Source organism: Lutjanus erythropterus, chromosome 4 (genome assembly GCF_056507025.1).
Source record: "Lutjanus erythropterus isolate fLutEry1 chromosome 4, fLutEry1.hap2, whole genome shotgun sequence".
Lineage (NCBI taxonomy): Eukaryota > Metazoa > Chordata > Actinopteri > Lutjaniformes > Lutjanidae > Lutjanus > Lutjanus erythropterus.
Genome location: NC_139320.1, coordinates 29,302,687 through 29,322,539, shown reverse-complemented (window position 1 = coordinate 29,322,539; position 19,853 = coordinate 29,302,687). Strand labels below are relative to the sequence as shown.

The window sequence follows — 19,853 nt, the reverse complement described above, 5'->3', positions numbered from 1 at the left end:
CCCTCCTCATGTTTGTGTTGACATATTTGACCAAACTGACAAAAACTAAAACTAAAGACATTTCCTCTATACTTTTATTTTAGTTTAGTTTTGTAAATACAGTGTAGTAGTATCATTTCAGTTTTTTCTAAAGCCTAGTTTTTATTTTCATTTCAGTTAACTAAAATGTTTTTTTCACACCTAGTTTCAGTGTTTAATGTAGTTTTAATTAACTATAATAATCTTGTAGCAAACACACAGTTAAGAAGCCCCTGCCTTCCATTTTAGATTGTTAATTACAAATCTTTAATTTGAATTAATTTATCTGGGAAAGCAATTTTCTTTTTAATATTGAACATCTGAATATGAGCATCACAGTGTCAGATTTCTGCAATTCAGATGAAGCTGTCTCTGGTGGCACTAACCTCTTTCCATAAAAAGAATTATTTTATGGTGTGTTGCGTTTCAAAGAGGTGGCAAAACTTTATGTCCCAACCCAAAAGCAATTTTATAGGACAAAGTCCTCAGATCTTTTTCTTAAGTAGACACCAGAATCTAAAAATACTTTGTTACAAAGAAAGTGTTACATAAGTATTAACAGCAAAATATACATAAACAATCATGCAGAATGGCTCTTTTCACAGTGTTATATTGTTAAAGAATATTATATTATTCTGTTTTTATCACCAACTTATACATGTGTGAGTATTTTAATGTAGTCGTGGAGCCAGTTTAAGATGTTTGTATAGTACTGGTTAGGTTAGTAGTATAATACTGGATTATATTATATAAGCATATCATGTTTTTTAATGTATAAAAAATAATAAAATACTAAAAAGCACAATATTTACCTCTTAATTGCGGTGGGGTAGAAGCATAAAGTAGCAGAAAGTCTGTACTTAAGTATAGTACTTGAGTAAACAGCTTTAATTGATTTCTGCCACTGGTATTAGAGTGGTGTTTTTTTTAAACATGTTTTTTTTTTCTTTTAATGTAAAAACTAGTAATTAAAACTGTGAAAAAAATGTAATGGGGTAAAAAGTACAGTTTTTACCTCTGAAATGTAGTGGATTGGAATTATAAAGTTGCAGAAAGTATATTTTAAGTAAATTTCCTCATAGTAGTTAATTTCTACCACTTATTATAGTGTTTTTAAGTATATTATGTATTTTAATGGAAAAAGTAACAAGTAATAAAAAGTAAACAAAATAAATGTAATGGAGTAAAAAGTACAGTTTCTACCTCTGAAATGTAATGGAGTATAATCATAAAGTGGCAGAAAGTATATTTTAAGTAAAGGTACTTAATTAACTTAGTTCATGTCTAGGACTGTGGTGTAATTTTTAATGATGGTGGGACTCTACAGACGCACATTTGATTCTACACCTCATCTTTAGGGTGGAGCTGTTGTCCCTGGGGGTTAAATGAGGGGTAAGTGAGGCAGGTTGTCCGGGGCCAGATGCCCTCTCTTTACCCCCAGACAGACAGACAGAGGAGTGGGACAGAGTGCGCAGTGGCAGGCCGGGCCAGCAGCAGCAGCGGCGGCAGCAGCAGCAGCAGTCGACGCATCATCGCACGTACTTTACGCACACTGGATGAACGGAGGCAGAGACCCGGTCGAAGATGATGCTAACACCGGCTCAGAAGGGCTTTCTCTCGGGGTTCATCCATCAGGTAGCGGTGGTATGGTCGCCGGTGCTGGTGTAAAATGCACTGGAGCAGACTGGGAGTGCTGGTCGGCCTAGCTGAGCTCGGCTCGCCTTCGCCTCTCCCATTTCTATTCTAGTACTTTTTTATTGTCGCTTTATTATTTCCAGGTCAAAATCTCAGTTTCCTGTGCGGCTTGTTTGTACTAAAAATGGCCGGAGATGGCGGCGCTCTGAAGGATATCAATGAGATTAAATCCCAGTTCAGGACCAGAGAGGGCTTCTACAAGCTGCTCACCCTCTCCGACTCGCAGCAGCGGGGCGGGCTGCCGCGGGGTCCATCAGCCGGAGCCACGCTGGGCCCAGGGGCCGGACCCGGTCCGATACCCGGCGGAGGGGTCGGGCTGCTGCAGGGGCCCGGGGCTGCCGCCGCAGCCGCTGCTGCAGCCGCCTCCTCCTCTTCCAATGCCGCAGCCAACTCCTCTCCGGCGGGCTTTCTGCCGCCGGTCCGGGTCTCCATGGTCAAGCTGCAGCCCGAAGACCCGAGCGAGGAGTCGGAGCGGGTGTGCTTCAACATCGGCAGGGAGCTGTATTTCTACACGTACACCAACATCAAGAAGGTGAGTCCGGTCTTCACTCCGCTCCTGGAGCAGGATGACAGATTGGATGGTCAGGTTAGCTTAGCATGCTAGCCTGCTCTGCTAATCTGGTGCCGCTAGCTCGCGTTTCGTCATCTTATCAAACCGAGCCTTGCTGTGTGCTAACGTTACTGTTGCACACACCATGCTCACATTAAACGTGTGTTTGTTATGCAATGCAACACGGAGAGGCTGATAATTTGGCAGAACAGACAGTGAATGGTGCATCAGTGTCAGTGGACGCTACAGGAGGGCAGCAGTGTTACTACAGACCCTGACTGCTCTCCATTCACTGCGTTAACATCTGAAACCAGGTGAACTAAAGGCTGTTTGTTTCTTCTCTCTGCTGCAGCCTTAATGTCAGTATAAACCTTAAAATCATACCCTCTCTGTTTGGAGCTACTGTGTGCTCCTGTTAAATATTCAGGATATTGCAAGGTGAATCAGGCTGCGTTCACACTGCAGGCAAAAGTGGCCCAAAATTGATTTTTAATTTTTTTTGCGCATCAGATCTGTTTTTTTTTTCTTCTTGTCAGTGTGAACAGCACATTGAATGTGATCTTTTCAATTCTGATTTGGTCCTCTTAGGTTACTTTCACACTGCACGCCTAAGTGCTCAAATCTGATTTATTGCTCAGATCACTTTTTTTTTTCTTTGGCTGCTCATATTACGTTTTAAGTGAGGCTGTATCAGATTCCAGTGTAAACTTGCTCATGAACTGAACCTGCTTGTAGGCCTTGATATACCAGGGTATTAAGAAATCCCAACGGTTCCAGTATCCTCAAAAATACTGACGATCTGGGTAACCTTATGTTTAATCATGGTTGCAAAACTTATATATCCAGGCAGTTGCAAATTTGACTTGGAGATAATTGCGGGTAATGGGTCAGTTCTGGTACTGAGCTTTGTGTGTGCAGGATTGCAGGTTTGCTAAACTAGATCTGTACAAGACTCTGGTTCACATAGTCATGAAAAACAAAAACAGATCTGAGTCAGAGGGTGTGCCATAATGTGTCTCCCATGATATATCATTCTAATTTTTTTCTCATTAAAAATTCATATTGTGATACATAGTTTCAAAAAAGGGAGCGACTTCAGTAGTGTGAAAGTAGTTTGGTTACAAAAGATCAGATAAACAATAAACTACAGTAAAAATATAAAAAGTGTGAAAACACTGTAACAGCAAACGAGGTGCAATACAACAACAAATTTCAGCACTTCAACCACAGGAAGAAGGGCCAAAAGTCCTGCGAGGGGAGCTGAACAGCTAGACCTGTACAACAAAAATATTTTTCTGTATTTTTCATATCGTCAATATCATGATATTACTTCAGGGCCATATCCTATAAAAGTCCACGGTTAAGTCACACATTCATTCAGATTTGCAGATTTTACCCTGCAGTGTGGACGTAGTCTTACAGTATTCAGTTGTAGATTGATCTGTCACCTTTTCAACCACTCTGGTCTGGACCAACAAAGAAGGTTCAGAAACCAGGATAAGGTGTTTTACAGGACAGGCTACAGTATCATGGTATTTATGTGAGTACTCCAGGTATCATATCCAGGTTTCTGAAATCAGGACATGACGTCTATATGCACAAAACATAACCAGGATACTCCAAAAACTGGATCATAACCAGGATACTCGTGTGCATGTAAACGCATTCAGTTCTCAGCTGATAGTTTAAAACACTGTCTGCCTGTCCCTTCATCACTGGTTTTCACAAGTCATCAAAAAGTCTTTTAAAGTCTAAAATCCAATAATCTGAACTTTGGGTCTTAAAATGTCTTAAAATATCTTCAAAAAGATTTTGAGAGGTCTTAAAAATTGGTTGGATTATGTAGTTCACATTGCAATAACTTCAGTCTTGCTTTTAAATGTGTTTTGGGGAAAATTTGTACTGATCATGCTTTAACAACTAAAGAAATAAAACTAACATGGAACCGCAGCTCTAACAGCGTTTCATGAAGTAGATGAAACATTAACATTAAAAGTGTTAAAGTGTTGTGTGTGTGAAAATCATAAAACAGTGTTTTTAATCTAATCTAATTTAATCTATTCAGTTACAGTTAAAATGATTTCTCACAGGTCTACATGACAAGAAATGTAAAATCTTACTTGTATTTACATTTGTGGATAAAGTTTCTCTCCAAATGTGAAATCTAGTGAAGAGAAAAAAATAATACATTTTACATTGTCTTACACGTTGAAATTCTTCACTTTACAGGTCAAACAAAGGCAATGCAAACATCCAGCAATTTACTTTTATTCAAATCTGGCCCTTCTATAAAAAAGTAATTGAACAGATGAGCTGTAAATGTACTCCTGTTGAAGAGGGATGTTGCAAGGTGAATCAGTTCCCAGCAGATGGTTTATAGTGTTGATCTGAAAACTTAAAACCCCTTTTATAGCACTCACGCTGCATCACAGGCCCTGCTGTCTCCCTGTCCCTTCGTGGACTAGATGATGATATTAAAGTCAGAATTTGGTGTGAAAACCATGCAGCACAGCAGCTGACAGTGCTTTTACTCTATTCAGTTGCAAAAAAAAATCACATTTCTCGATGTCTACATGACAGAAATCATGAATCAGATATTGTCTTGACCAGACTCTTACCCGAGGGAAGGAGTAGGATCTGCATTTGTCCTCCAGTTTCTCCTTACTGAGCTTGTTGTTAGCATTGCTAGCATGCACCAAGGAATTTTTAGAGGGCTGAAATTGCTTGCAGCTAGCTGCACCACTTGCTTCTTAATGAGGAATGCTAATAACCCATTTAGGAGGAACTGGAGGACAAATGTAAAAAGCTTCTCCTCCTCTTACGTGGTATGGATCAATGTGGGAATTGACTGCACTTTAAAATGTCAAGGCTTCTCTTTCACTGCACACCGTCAGTCACACCTTTACATTCATCTTCATTTTCTCTTTTCTGACATAATGACATTCCTCCATGACTACATGAAATGCAGTTAATTTGCAAGGAATGTGTGTCTTCGTGAGTGATGCAGATTTGTGTAGATAGCTAATTTGGCTTATGCAGTATTCATTGACTCACTTGGTTTCTGCAGGAAATCACATGCAAACACATGCATTTGCAAGTGACAGTGTGAGACAGTGTCAGACTGAAGATGCATGTCACCATCAGTATACTACACATTCAGCATTTAGTCAGTGTTTGCATTTAGGCAGCATAGCATGCAGTAAATTCCAATTACTACTACTACTGTATCCTCAGAATTAAAGGATTCACAAAGTTGTTTTTAAAGTTTTTTCTCAGTCTTCCCTGCTTCCAACACATTGAGTGATTTAACTGTGAAATAAAATTCATCCTTCTGCACATTTACATACAATCAGTAGCGATGCACCATCATGATTCTTCCTCTCCTGATACTGACACTGAAACCCAAAAAACAAGGTGTGTCGATACCAAGTGCTGATCCGATGCCTGGCATGTAGTGCTATATAAGGTATTGTTAATATGCAGCTTAACATTTTGGTAGCCAGGGCTCTGTGACTGAGTTTATCTAATTTACGCTGAGGTCAGACTACAAGATATTTTTGTCTGTTAAAATGATCACTGTGTCAGATCAAGTGATTGTGGAGGCAGAAATTCTTGTCGTTTCATGGCCTTAAAACACACACAGCTCGACAAACCTTTCCTCTGTTTAACGGTTCCACCTTGCAACATCCCTCCTCTTTCACTTCACTATGTTTAAACTTGTGTGCAGATTCATGTCTTCTGTCAGCTGTGCTTTTACTGGTTAATGTCACAGAAGTGATGCAACCTGTCATGAGAAATCAAACATGCTAGTAGTTATGTCAGGATGCCGGGTGGTGTCCTAGATGCGGCATCGGTTGTCATCCATTATGACACACTACACAGGTTGAAATGATCGATTGTTGTGCCCATTGTTTGTTTCCGAACCCATCCGACGCCCTACATCTTCCGGATCGGGCTATAATCGCTCTGATATCGTGTAGTCTGACCTCAACGTTACCAGGTGGCATTGATCAGCGGCGACGATGACGATGTTCAAAACACACCAGATTGAAAATCTCCTTTCTCTTCTTCCAATTGGTTTGGCATCCTTTCACAGAGCAAGCTGTGCTGTCTATGATTAACTTTTTTGGCATATAAACTTCTTCCAATCTAAAACAGAAGTAAGATCACGAAATGATGCAGTGCAGAAGTGCCCATAGTTTAGGCAGAAAATAAGATGAGTAATGACAGTGACAAAGAAGTATTAATGTATTTAATGTAGATCAGTCACATCTTGGACTTAATAAGGCTGGCACTGGTGCCAAAACTGATCTGGTGCATCACAATATCATCAATAATCAGTCTTAATGCACATCAGTTATTTTTTATGTTTGAGGTAGGGCTGGGCAAAATCATCATTATATATCATCTTAGATCTTTTTCTGGTTTTAAAGACTGCATTGCAGTAAAGTGATATAATTTTCTGAACTTACCAGACTGTTCTACCTGTTCTGTTATTTGTCTTTACCCACATTCTTATTATATCCACATTACTGATGATTATTTTTCAAAACTCTCATTGTGTTGATATTTTTTGAAAGCAACATTTATCATCCCTACAATATTGTTGCAAAATCGATAAATTTTTAGGTATTTGGTCAAAAATATTGTGATCCTTGATTTTGTCCAGACCGAGTTTGATGTGAATTGTCGTAAAATTACTTTTTTTTTGGTGTTCCTACTTTGCCTAAACTTCCCAGTTAGTGTTTATTCGTTGATTTTCAGGTTAAATTGGAAAAGACTGTAGTCCTCTATAATTATGGCTGAATTTGTCTAATAATATTTTTTAAACATTTATGTTACATAAAGGCTAACTGTGTTATTACAGCATTTTAATGGCCCTGTTTAACACGGTATTAACATGAGTGTTGAGTGATCCGATCAGAAGTGGACAGTTCCTGGGGTGAGCGCAACCAAAACGCTTTGAGGTCGCATTTAGGTCCGATCACTCGGACCACATTTGGAGGTGGTCTGGGCCGCATGTGACCACAGTCTTTTACACAGTGTGTACACTGTGTGTCCTCTTCCACACTGAAGGGCCGTCTACTCAACTGATGTTCTACAAAAGAAAGAGGAAATAGAAGAGAGAGTAAAAGTGTGCGTCGTGCTCATAGCTCAGTTAGAAAATCCCAGCGCACCACTGAGTGGGTAGCGTAAAATATGAGGCTCATGTAGACTGATAAAGACGTTTAGTGTGTCTTTGAGCTGAGAAAAAGGAAGGAATGTTCAAATCTTTGTACTGAACAGCCACATGGACAGTAATGGACCTTAAACTTACAAAATACCCCGAGTGTTTATTTGTATAGAGCAGGGAAGTGAGATCTGATTACAAGTGGCCACTTGAGATGCATCTGAAGTTCCCTCTTTGTGCTTCCCCAAAGCAGTGTTTCCATGCTGAGCTGCAGTCACTTAATGAAGGAATTTCCTCCTAAAGAAATGTTGGTAGATACCCGCTCGGTTTTGGCTAACAGCATCTTCTAAACTTTGGACTGTATTTTAATGATGGTGGATTCTGTTCCTCGTCAGTTACACCTGCAGCACAGTAGGAAGGGATGAACGGGACAACAATGAGCAAAACGTCTTCAGTTTTTATTTGTGCACGTGCCTTTTGTTTTAGACAGACATGAAAAAATGTGTTGCAGTTTTGATCTTAGTTGTTGCAGATTTTTCCCGTGTTTTATGGGGCATGATGATTATATTCTTTGCCCTAGTTTTTATTAGTGTCATGACTGACTGTGGTTCCCTTCCAGCACAGCGAAGCCTTGTATATTTAAATATTGACAGCAAGGACTACAGTAAAATCCAGAATGACTTTAGCAAACCCTCAGAGATCAGGTGTGACCTTTCAATGTGCTGTCGGAGGGCAGACTAATGACATGAGGAAAAGTATTTTCTGTCTAGAAATACCTCTGCCGCCATGTTGTTTTCTGGTGTTTTGTGGCCACCGTTGGTGGGAAGAAAGATCAGCGTTCTCTGAATCTTGTTTGATGGATTTCTCCCTGTATGATTGCTGAAGCAGCTCTGGAAAGAAACCCTCGCTCCTTTATTCTGGCACCAAAACCTGATGTTGTTTACAATTGAGCTTTTGTTCAGATGAGAAATGTTTTTCTATCAAACTCGGCCGTAGCTGCCGTGGAAAGATCTCAATGTGACTTTTTGTCATCCCCATGCTTGACTGTCATTTGTCAAAATAATAAAAACATATCACCAAATGATAAATGGGCACAGAAATGTAAGATATATTGTCAGCAAATCAGTACCGGTGATAAATTGTTCCTGCGAGACAAATGACACCCCTTGAAGAACCTCTGAAGGTCCCTGAAACTCTTCTTTGATGTTTTTCTTGTGCATCACACTTCTCTTTCTCCTGCTTCTCTGTCTGCAGGCTGTAGACCTCAGTAAGCCGATAGACAAGAGAATCTACAAAGGAACTCAGCCGACATGTCACGACTTCAACCAGTACTCGGCCACAGCAGAGAGTGTAGCTCTCATCGTGGGTTTCTCAGCCGGACAGGTCCAGTATCTCGACCCCATCAAGAAGGAAACCAGTAAACTCTTCAATGAGGAGGTATTCTATTTGTCTTTGTGTTTCTATGCATATTTATTTCCCTCTGTGTTGATGGGGATTGTGGCCAGTGTTGCATCATTGGTTTGTCATGATTAAAGCCTGCTACGAGTAAGTTGTCATTCTTGTATCGATTTTGTGCCCTAGTTTGGATGCTGTGATGCAGCCTAGAAATTCAGACACCATCTTCAGCGTTTCCCCTCTAACACGCTTTGTTGTTTTCACATTCTTTTACTGCGTCTCCCGAACTGCCTCTCTCTGTTTAATGGGATTCTCTTTAATGGGATTCCCAATTGAATTTAAGAAATTGGGGGTGTATGTGTGCACCACTGCATGCAGACTTTGTGTGTGCGTGCCTCCTGAATCTGTTCGCCTCCCTGGGATTTGTTTCTCTAATTTTTTTCTCTCCTCATCTTCTGCTTTTCTTTCTCTGTTGGTTTCAGTCTGTCTCCTCACTGTCTCTGCTGCTGCTGCAACCTGTTTTTTGATCTGTACAGACCTTCTCTCTCTGCCCAGGCTTCCTTGCTGCATGTGCTTCTCTCAGTAGTTTCTGTTTACGTGTTTTGGATCACACGTTTTGCCTGCAATGACTAGGGCTGCCCCCCACCAAAGATTTCCCTTGTCGACTTGCAGCCTTCATTCAACTAGTTGTTGCACGTTTATGATATTCATTTCATCACTGAAATATTTATTTTTAGGACATGAGGCAGCCCACCTGTTGAGTGCTAAGAGTAAAAGTGGCACTGATTGTAAATGTGTCAGAACATCCAGTGCTGTAAAACCTCACACAAATCTGAGGTTTGGGACTTTTTTCTGCAACTTACAAATAACTCAAAACTTGGTCAACTCTTCTCCCATTTAGTCGACCATTAGGGGACAGTCCTAGAGGTGACTCTATGTAGTAACCACATAAAAACACAGGTGTTTGTAATACCTTTATTTTTACCCTCTCTTTCCTCCGTTCTTCCCGCCTCCTCTTTCATCCTTTCTTCTTTGCCATTATTCTCCCCCTCTCCTTCTCTCTGTCCTTCTTCACCTTTCTTCTGTCTGTCCTTCCTCCTTCTCCTGTTTTCCAGAGGTTGATAGACAAATCCAAGGTGACGTGTCTAAAATGGCTTCCCAAGTCAGAGAACCTGTTCCTGGCCTCCCACGCCAGCGGCCACCTCTACCTCTACAACGTGGACCACCCATGTGGCACCACAGCCCCACAGTACTCTCTCCTGCGGCAGGGCGAAGGCTTTGCGGTGTACGCCTGCAAAACCAAGACGCCGCGCAATCCGTTGTTGCGGTGGGCCGTGGGTGAAGGAGGACTCAATGAGTTTGCGTTCTCCCCAGATGGCGTGCACGTGGCGTGCGTGGGCCAGGACGGCTGCCTGCGCGTCTTCCACTTCGACTCGATGGAGCTGCAGGGGGTGATGAAGAGCTACTTCGGCGGGCTGCTGTGTGTGTCGTGGAGCCCCGACGGGAAATATCTCGCCACAGGCGGAGAGGATGACCTGGTCACCGTCTGGTCGTTTGCAGAAAGCCGTGTGGTGGCAAGAGGTCACGGCCACAAGTCTTGGGTCAACGTGGTGGCGTTTGACCCCTTCACGACTTCCCTAGAAGATGATGAACCTATGGAGCTCAGTGGCAGCGAGGAAGACCTCCACCAGGGGGCGCCAAATAACTCCATGCACTTCGGCCGGGTGCGAACGAGCAGCACATTGTCGCGTCTTTCTCGCCACAGCTCTAAAGGTGGCGGTTCGGCGGCGGTCACATACCGATTTGGCTCAGTGGGGCAGGACACCCAGTTCTGTCTGTGGGACCTGACGGATGACGTGTTGTACCCGCGCCTGCCGCTGTCCCGTGCCTTTACTAACACTTTTGGACCCTCGCTGTCCAACTCTGGCAGCGGCGGGGTCAACAGCACTTCAGGTGGTGGAGGAAGTGGAGGGGTTGAGGGGCACCATCATCCGCCTAACACCAACACTGGCACCTCCAACCCACCGATGCTCCCCTTACCGCTTCCTCGCTCCCTCTCTCGCTCTAACTCTCTGCCCCACCCCGCTGTGGCAAATGCCTCCAAGAGCCAGGGTGCCTCGGAGGGCAGCGGGGGAGGTGGAGGAGGGGGAGGGAGCAGCAGCGGAGGAAACAGCACCCCCTTTAGCATTGGCCGCTTCGCCACGCTGTCACTGCAGGAGCGCAAGTCGGACAAGTCCGGCTGCAGCAGCGGGGTGGAGAAGGAGCACAAGAGGTACCACAGCCTGGGCAACATCAGCAAAAGCAACGATAAGATCAATGTGGCGCCGAGGAGCAACCGGCTGGACGCCGCCAAGGTCCTGGGCACCACGCTGTGCCCGCGCATGCATGAGGTGCCGCTGCTGGAGCCGCTGGTGTGCAAGAAGATCGCACACGAGAGGCTGACGGTGCTGGTGTTCATGGATGACTGCATCATCACAGCCTGCCAAGAGGGTCTCATCTGCACCTGGGCGCGGCCGGGGAAGGCGGTACGTCTTCAGTTTACTCTTAAACATTAGATTAGAAAATGCACTTAATGAAAATATAAATGCAACACTGAAGTTTTTGCTCTCATTTTCCACAAGTTAAAGTAAAAGATATGACTTTTTCTGTGCACACAAAAGGTTTATTTCTCTCAAATTTGTGCACAAATGTCATTTATTAGGCACTGGCTACAGTTATGCATTTTTTTTTTATTATTTTGATTTACTTCATTTTTCTTTCAATTAGTTTCACTAATTATCATGTTGATTTTTTTGCAATTAATTTATTAATTATTGAATATGTTGAAATGCCTCAGCCCAACATGAAGCCAAACAGGAGCTGGGTATCATTTCAAAAATTACGAGAAGGAGGAGAAGTTTTTCTTCCAATCTATACCTTAAAAGCAAAAGAGTACCAATACCTAGTTTGATGCCCAACAGTCCAAAATTATCTAAATTTACAGCGACGTAAGAGTGATATCAAAGCAGCAAATTGTCACAGTCTACGAGCTGGAACCAAGGAATATTAAAAGACTTTAGCATTTCATTGAAAATTGATCAAAGTGAAACAAACAGAAACTGTTCAGTGACGTTTCTTTCCTTGCAGGTCAGTAAACAGTTTATTTTGTAGATTTTACACACCTGGTTGATATTTCAGACTGCACATCTTCAAAAGCTAAAGAAATGACTCAACAGGAGATGATTTCACCGCTCTTCTCCTGAGCAACAATGACTTTTTTTTTTCATCCTGCTGCTCTTTAAAGTGGAGTGCAGATCTTCTTGGTCTGATGCCCCTCATGTGTCTAACTTTCTTTTATGTTTTGTCCTTCTGTTCAGAACTTGACAGCACAGAACGGGAACTCTCCGAGTGGCACAGTGGTATAGCTGGAGGAGAAGCTTTGCACTCATCCCTCCTTCCATCTTCTCCTCTGTTCTTCATTGTCTTCTCCCTGTCCAGCACCCTCTCCACCACCGATCCTCAAATGTTAAATTAGGGGCCAACAACCAGAGACGTCCCCCCGAACCCCCCCACCCCACAGTACCGCTGCAGTATTAAACCCTCAGTATTACTCTCTGTACCTGCCATGACCCAAACCACTGATTTTACCCTCACGGTGGCCTGTTTGGTGGGAAACACTCTCTGAACACACATGGAGTTTAAAGCTAACTAATTATCTTCAGACATTTATGAAGTCTTCACACAGACTTCACACAGTTAGCTGCCACTCTTAGCAAAATTAGCATATCAGGTAGTTTTAGTTTGGTTTAAACTACGTTCTGGTAGCCAGCTACAATCGACCATATACATAACATGGCCAAAAGTATTTGGACACACATTTGATTTGGAGTTTTTTTTTATTATTTGGATAAGGCCCTTTATTTCCAGTGAAGAGAAGTCATCCAGTGATATTATAGACAATGGTATTCTTCCATGTTGGGGAAGTCTTTCCTGTTTCAACACAACGATGCCCCTGTGCACAAAGACACGTCCTTAAATGGAGAGTCTGTCTCTTTTTATATGGATGTCAATCAGTGTTGATGGTAAATGTAGTCAAATGAAATAACAAATTCCTCAGTGCAAGTGGGCAAAGAAAGCGTTCCTCTGCTTGCAGAGCCATGCCAGCAGTGCCAACACGTACCAGGATGCATTGCGTGCAAGTTTCTGTTGCCCACGCCCACCCTAGCCTATAGCTGTTACTTTGTTGGCCAAAACATAGCACTGGGTGACAAAAATACTCATCTAGCCCACCCACTGGCTACGCAGATGAGGAGGGTAGAAATCCAAGCTGAAATAGCCCTTAGTTCTTCCTTAAAACCAAAGACATCACTGTGACATCACTGGTGCTGGAGGAACAACTGGTGCACGTTCAGTCTGAAAGTGGTGTGCACCATTTTGGTTGAACTTATCTTGCGAGGCGGCTGGATTTGTGAGATCACAGGATCACGTGAAAATCCATCTCGCCAGGCATGAAAAGCGCTGCAGCCAATCAGCATCCTAGGAGGGACTGCTGGCAGCTACGTGCGTGATTTTTAGGTGTGACGACAGCGAAAAGGCGTCCAAGACAGTGACTCATCTTGAACAAACAATGGCAGCTCTGTGATAGCATCGGTTATATCAGAACTGGAGAGCATTTCCTCATGGAAAGAAGAGCAAAGGACACTGAAAGCTTTTCATGATGGAAAAGATGCTTTCGTTCTTCTCCTGACCGGCTTCGGCAAAGAGTTAGATCTGATTGGCTGAACTTGTGTTAGACAAGATAGACAGATGGTTCATTCAATCACCTGCCAAGTGCTTTTCTGAAAGTGCCTGCCCTTCTTCAAACAGTTTCTAAGGACGACTTCCCAGATGGTTCTGTGTAACAAACCATCTGGTATGTCAGATTACATGTTTCCTTGAAACGATGTGAAACGGTGCTTTGAGGTACATTTTCTCTCATTTTGTTTGCGTGTTAGAGGCAGTCAGCAGCGACGTGTGCTGTATATAAGCACCACTGCATTAAATAGGCATTGCAGTGCGCTTGCATACATAACAGGGTGGTCAATGCACCAGCGTTTCTGTTTGAGTAAACATTTTTATATGTTTTGTTGAGGCTGAACGCAGCTCAGATTTTAAAGCAGGAGAACTCAGCTTTCTCAGCCACTGTTTATTGCTTCAGTTGAATACATTTACAGTACAATCAACACTGATTGGACATCCACATAAAAAGACTTTCCTTAAAACTTTCCCTTTAAATAAATGATTTCCCCAGTTTGGGGTGAAAGAACTTTACTGACCCGCACAGACCTCTACCCCGTCCAGTCTGTTTGGGATGAACTGGGACTGTGAGCCAGAACTTGAATCTTGGTTCATATCTGCCCTGCAAAGGTAACAGCAGTAACTATTTTACTGTTCTGTACTGTCGTTCACAGTTTCTTATATTCTTCAGTGCTATTTTTTGTATCTTAAGAGCAAAGTTAAAATTGAAGAGTACCCTGATAAAACAGGTGAAGGCATCCTTCAGCTCTGCCTTGTACATGATAAAACTAAAAGTAACATTTAGGGTTGTTTGTTAGCAGTTATCCCCTTTTAAAGTGTGTCTATAATCAGTTTAACCCAGTTAGATTAGTTCCACCTGTCAGTTTAATGACTGGACAACTACCAAAAACCAGAAACATCTCAGTGGAAGTTTAGATCTAAAGGGATTTATTCCTTTACGTTGTATTAGTAGGAAATCTGTAAGGATAAATGTCTGATTCCACACAGTGCTGAGTCTTCAGAGAGAGTTTCCCACCTCGTTCCGCTGTGGGAATAAAGTTAATTTCCAGTGCTTGAGCGCTCTGCCGTCACCTCAGCCCTCCGTGATTCTCTGCAGAAAGACTGCATCAAACAAACAGATCGTCTCTCCTTTCTATCTGCAACCCTGAAGCAACGAGGAGCGAACAGCAGGCCAGGCTCAGTCCTCACTCGTCCTTCAGCCCCCCTCCCTCCTTCCCTCCTCCATCTGATCCCCTCCTGTTTCCCCTTCATGCAAAAGACACTGCAAAAGCCACGGCCATTGTATTTAAGTTATTTATTTTATCACGAGACTGTGTAGTAATTTATAATGTAAATACTGAAAATACTCTATAAATACAAAAAGGACAAACATGTATGGAAATAATGACTTGGCAGCGAGGAAGCGAAGAGAAAACAGGAAAGATGAAGAATATTAATATATGAAGATCCTTCTATTGTACATAGCAACCACAGTTAAAAGTTGAATGTCTGCTGTTTTAGGGAACTTGAAGATGTCAATGTGTTTTTATTTCGTGTGATAGAGTTTCTCCAGTTTGTCCCCGACAGCGAGCTGGGTTTAATCTGTCGACTGAAGCATTTCGGGACCAGTGTGACTGTTTAGAGAGACTGGCTGACCCAAGTCCAGCACAGAGAGCAATATTCGGAACGGCTGCTAGCTGCACACGTCAGCTGACTGTCCGGGTGAAAAAAATCGGTCCGAATACTAATCCTCCTGAACATCATGCGTGGACAAACTGCATCTTTAATGAACAACCTGCTCAGAAGCAAACACACACACTCTTGCACATTCCGAACGTAAAACTGCTCTCTCTCACATACACACACACACACACACACACACACACACACACACACACACACACACAAAATCCCCTTATGGTGTAGCATCATATATATACTGTGTCTTGGACTCCATTCCTGTTGCACCTGAATTGCCTCTTGCAAGAATTTGCACATGCAATAAATCCACAGTCCATCCTGAGCTGCCATGAGTGACACACGGGGTGTTGTTGTCTTGTTTGATCCGATCTGACCTCTGTGCAGAAACAGCTCCTCTAACCCCACCGTGCACTGGACAACTCCGGCACAGAGGATTAAACAGGTGTTTGTGCTGAAAGGAAGCGGCTCTATGTCGAGATTTGGATTTATTTCATTCGCGTTTTTGATTCTGCTTACTGATTCCAGCGTTCACCGAATCTTTTGTCCAGATTTCAGGCTGCTGATTTCCTCCTGCAGAAACGTATGCAGTGATTACAGTTTACTGGTTCTATCATTTCTCTTGTGAAAGTGACACATTTGCTCACTCCTGTCCGCCATATTGTAAACATGATACATATGCAATTGTAGGTACAAATGTTGTTCTGAGGAATCGATAAGCAGAACTGAAAAAGCATGTTCAATGACAAAGTATTGGTCGCTATGAATTCGAGACTGGTTTGAATGCAGAAACAGTTCTAGATACTCAACTCTGCGGCTCACTGATAAGCAACACCAGAACATTTCTGTCCACTTCTAAACAGTCGACCAGAGAGATAAGGCTGCCGAGCTGTTTCTGAACAGTTTTGTTTCCTTTTAACATGCCTCTTATTATTTTGGGCCAGAACAAACTACTGTCTTACATGTGTGGCAGCTCAATGCCAAGTGAAAGCTCAGAGTGCAGCAAGCCGGAAGTATTTTTCATCATCATTGTTCGATGTTGTTGTTTTTTTTTTCTCTTTTTATTTGAGTTCTAGAGTTACCTGTCTGAGAGAACATCCTATAAATAGCAGAGCAACTTCCAGGACCGCAGGAGCCAAGGTTATGCCCTTGGAGCAACAGACAAACCACCGGGTTCCTCGCACGGCGTTTGAGCCACTGTGACGATGCTGTTGCAGACATACTCGCGTTTGTTGTCATAGCAACAGCCTGTCTGCCAAATGTGTATCCTGAATGAGCTCGTGAGCTCCGGGGTCAGTCTCGACTTTAAGGCTAAATTAATGCTTCATCACAGTGTCTGAGAGGACAAACTAGCTCTTGTCGAGTGTTAGAGGGAATAATTCACCCCCAGTATGAAAATGATCTGAACCGCAGATCGACCGCCTCCTAAAATATTAAAGTTGGCAGGCAGATTTTTTTTTTAAACTTTGAATTCCTCCAAACAGATTGTGCAGCTAAATCCAAATATTTCTTATTCAAACTACTGTCTGGTGTTTACCTTGTTATCTCACAGGCCCTGTTCACACTTTAAAGAGGTAGTTCGGACTTTTTGGAGTGTGGTTTGTATGAGGTACTCATCCATCGTCAGTGTATTAGCTACAGTAGATGGTCCCCAGTTTGGAGAAGCAGGAGTGCTATGTTTAGTTTTCACCGCTTTACCTTGTTATCAGTCAGCCTATCAGACACTTAAACTGACATTGCTTAGCTTCCTCCACCAGTGCTCCTGCTGCTTCTCCAAACTGGGGGCCATGTATTGTAGGTAATTCTATAACTACGGATTAGTACATCATACAAATACATCATCCTTCAAATAATCAGACCCTCCCCTTTAACATTAAAATACATCACTGGTGGACTTTGCTAAACCCTGGTTTAGTCTCAGGCCACATCCACAGGTGGTTCAGGAATCAATTTGTCCACATTTGTTGTGTGTGTGAATGCAAATGTGCTCCTGACTCCATTAAAGTCAGTATATTAGAATTCATGCAGCGTGCAAAACCTGCCAAATTTGGTGTCTACACTCTTATTACTTGGTTCTCATTATCAGGTCAAGCTTTTCCTATTTTTATTCTCCCACAATTCTTTTTTTTCCATAAAGTTTTTCTGTGGGATTTGTGTGCAAACAGTGATCATAGTCCTCTTCCTTGTTTTTTTAAAGTTCTATGATACATCTAACTGCGTGTGTGTTTCTCATAAGCTCAGGTCACCAAAGTTAAAATGAAATTTGAGTGAAGAATCTAAATAAAACCACAAGCAGTCATACGAGATATTTGAGACACATTCTAATGTAGCTGCAGAGCTTTGTCTTTAAGGAAAAGAGTTTTGCTTTATTCAGCAACAAAACACTTGAATTATGCTGCACGAGCTGTTTGGAGGAATTAGTTGGTACACTTCAGGCCTTTTTCTAACAGATGTAAACATGTGGACATGTGAACTGTCAAAGCTTTAGAGAATACATGTTTAACATTTCTTATCTACTTGGTATGTTTTGCCTGCAAATTTTCTCCATATAAATCTGTCATTTTTCTGTCTCCTCCACTCACATCACTATCTGATATTTTAAAGTCTGACAAACAAATGGTAGGTAGGTTTTGAAGGTGGTTAGAAGCAGGATCACTCACTTGGGGAGGAGAGGAGAGACCTTTAAAGTGAACAAATTTATCTCAGTAAATGTTGCATGATTCTTGTTCTTAATTAACTGATTATCTGGAGAAACCTTTGTTAAATAACATCCAACATCCTGCATTTTAAGAATTAATTTTCAAAACAAAAAGAAAAATCTGACTTGAACACTTACTGCTGAAGGTTTGGCGCATCAGCTGAGGATTTCTGTTACTTTCTGTGTTTTAAAAGCAACCGGGTGTTTGAGTTTTGTGCTTCAGTCTGTGAAGGAAGTGCTCATTTAGCCTAATTTCTGAGCGAAGTTGCATTTCTGCTTTGATGTTTCACTGTTTAGCCAGAGCCGAGTTACAGAGGTGAAGGTAGACAACAGAGTAAACACAGAGAACTATTAGGATTAATTGTGCGCAGTTGAAAAACTCACAGACTAACGAGCTCAGAACTGAGCAAAAAGCTGTGAGCAGCCGGAGCTCCACCTGAGCTCGTTCAATAATGCACCTCTGTGTCCAAGCTCTCTGTGAGCAGAAACTACAAAAACAAACAGTGTTGAGTCAAATGTGACAAAAACTTGAGCCAAAAAAGTTCAAAAAACAAAAGTTACTATGCCACAGAACTCTGAAAACTTGAAGCTCGGACAATATTTTACTCTTTAATGCAAACATTCAGTATGAAGGGAACAAACATCATTCCATTTTTTATTCTGTGATCATTTTTATTTCAGATTTCAGCCTGTTTGAAGAGTTGTTCGTTTTTTTTAATTTCTCAGTGTGTATGTTTGTGTGTATGAGTAAAATATGCATTCTCTACTATCACCGTACCATACAGTTACCCCCATGCACGGACCCTCACACACATACACACACACACACACACACACACACACGCTTTCACACACTTAATGCCTGTTCTGGTGGAAGTTATAACAGCAGAATGACGTCACTGTATCCAGTTTGTATATGGAGATCTGTTATTAAAACGTTAAACCTGAAACTGTCCTCTGTGTGTGTGTTTGTGTTACAGCCACATTAATCTGATTTATTAATATACAGTACGTCATATTAACATCAGACTGCTTGAATATCAGTTTGTCAGAATGATGACGTTCCTCCCTGACCTCAGCCAAACATAAATACATTTTAACTGAAGTAAATTCTTATTTTATCTATTTTTTTTATCAGTTATTTTTACGACCCCATGGTTTGCAATATGCATTCACAAATGAAACAATTAATTTAGTGCCAAAACAATGTAGTTGCTCTATATTTTAACGAGAGTTTTGGTCTAAATACTGTTTCCAATGCTTCTGCAGGGAAACTGCATGAAATTCAACAGCATAGAAATTATATAATCAAATAAACAAATAAAAAGTCAGTGAATTTTGGCACAAAATAATAAGAAGAACTGAACTTTACTCACTTTGAAATGCAACATTAAGGGGCTGTTATCATTGGTTTTACATGTTTATTCCTTTAAATTCAAATTAAATACACTGTATGTTAGACCCAACCATTTTGTGAACCATGCAGAAACAACTAAAGTCTATTATTTTTCTACTGTCCCAGGGATCCATTGGTTTCCATTAACTTCCATATACTGTAAAAAAATAAAAATAAAAAATGAGCTGACCCTTGAAAACTTGCTTAAGTTGTCAAACATCAAGTTTACATTAATTTCATCAAAGTGATGTTACTGTTCTGCTGTCTGCTACAAGGAATATGCTTTGGTATATTGGTGCATAACACCTCACACAGTATGACATGAATATAAAGAGTATAAGCAAAATAAGAAAATGATCAATAACATGAAACATATATTGGTAAAATGTAAAAAGAATATATATATATATATATATATATATATATATATATATATATATATATATATATATTTCTATTTATTTTAATATTTGCATTG

The 19,853-nt window shown here is 41.5% G+C and overlaps 1 protein-coding gene across 2 annotated transcripts; it reads left to right on the top strand.

The window, feature by feature from the left end:
* The first annotated feature begins 1,334 nt into the window (after positions 1 to 1,334).
* LOC146328514 (WD repeat-containing protein 20) lies at positions 1,335 to 12,275 on the top strand. 2 transcript variants are annotated; one of them, XM_084717553.1, is made up of 5 exons: positions 1,335 to 1,653; positions 1,797 to 2,245; positions 8,688 to 8,870; positions 9,944 to 11,353; positions 12,185 to 12,275. In XM_084717553.1, the coding sequence occupies exons 1-5, from the start codon at positions 1,575 to 1,577 to the stop codon at positions 12,230 to 12,232; spliced, it is 2,169 nt and encodes a 722-aa protein (XP_084573679.1). In that variant the 5' UTR covers positions 1,335 to 1,574; the 3' UTR covers positions 12,233 to 12,275. The 2 variants fall into 2 exon arrangements, with proteins under 2 accessions (XP_084573679.1, XP_084573678.1); XM_084717552.1 differs by lacking the exon at positions 1,335 to 1,653 and having other exon boundaries at positions 1,691 to 2,245.
* Positions 12,276 to 19,853: the final 7,578 nt, after the last annotated feature.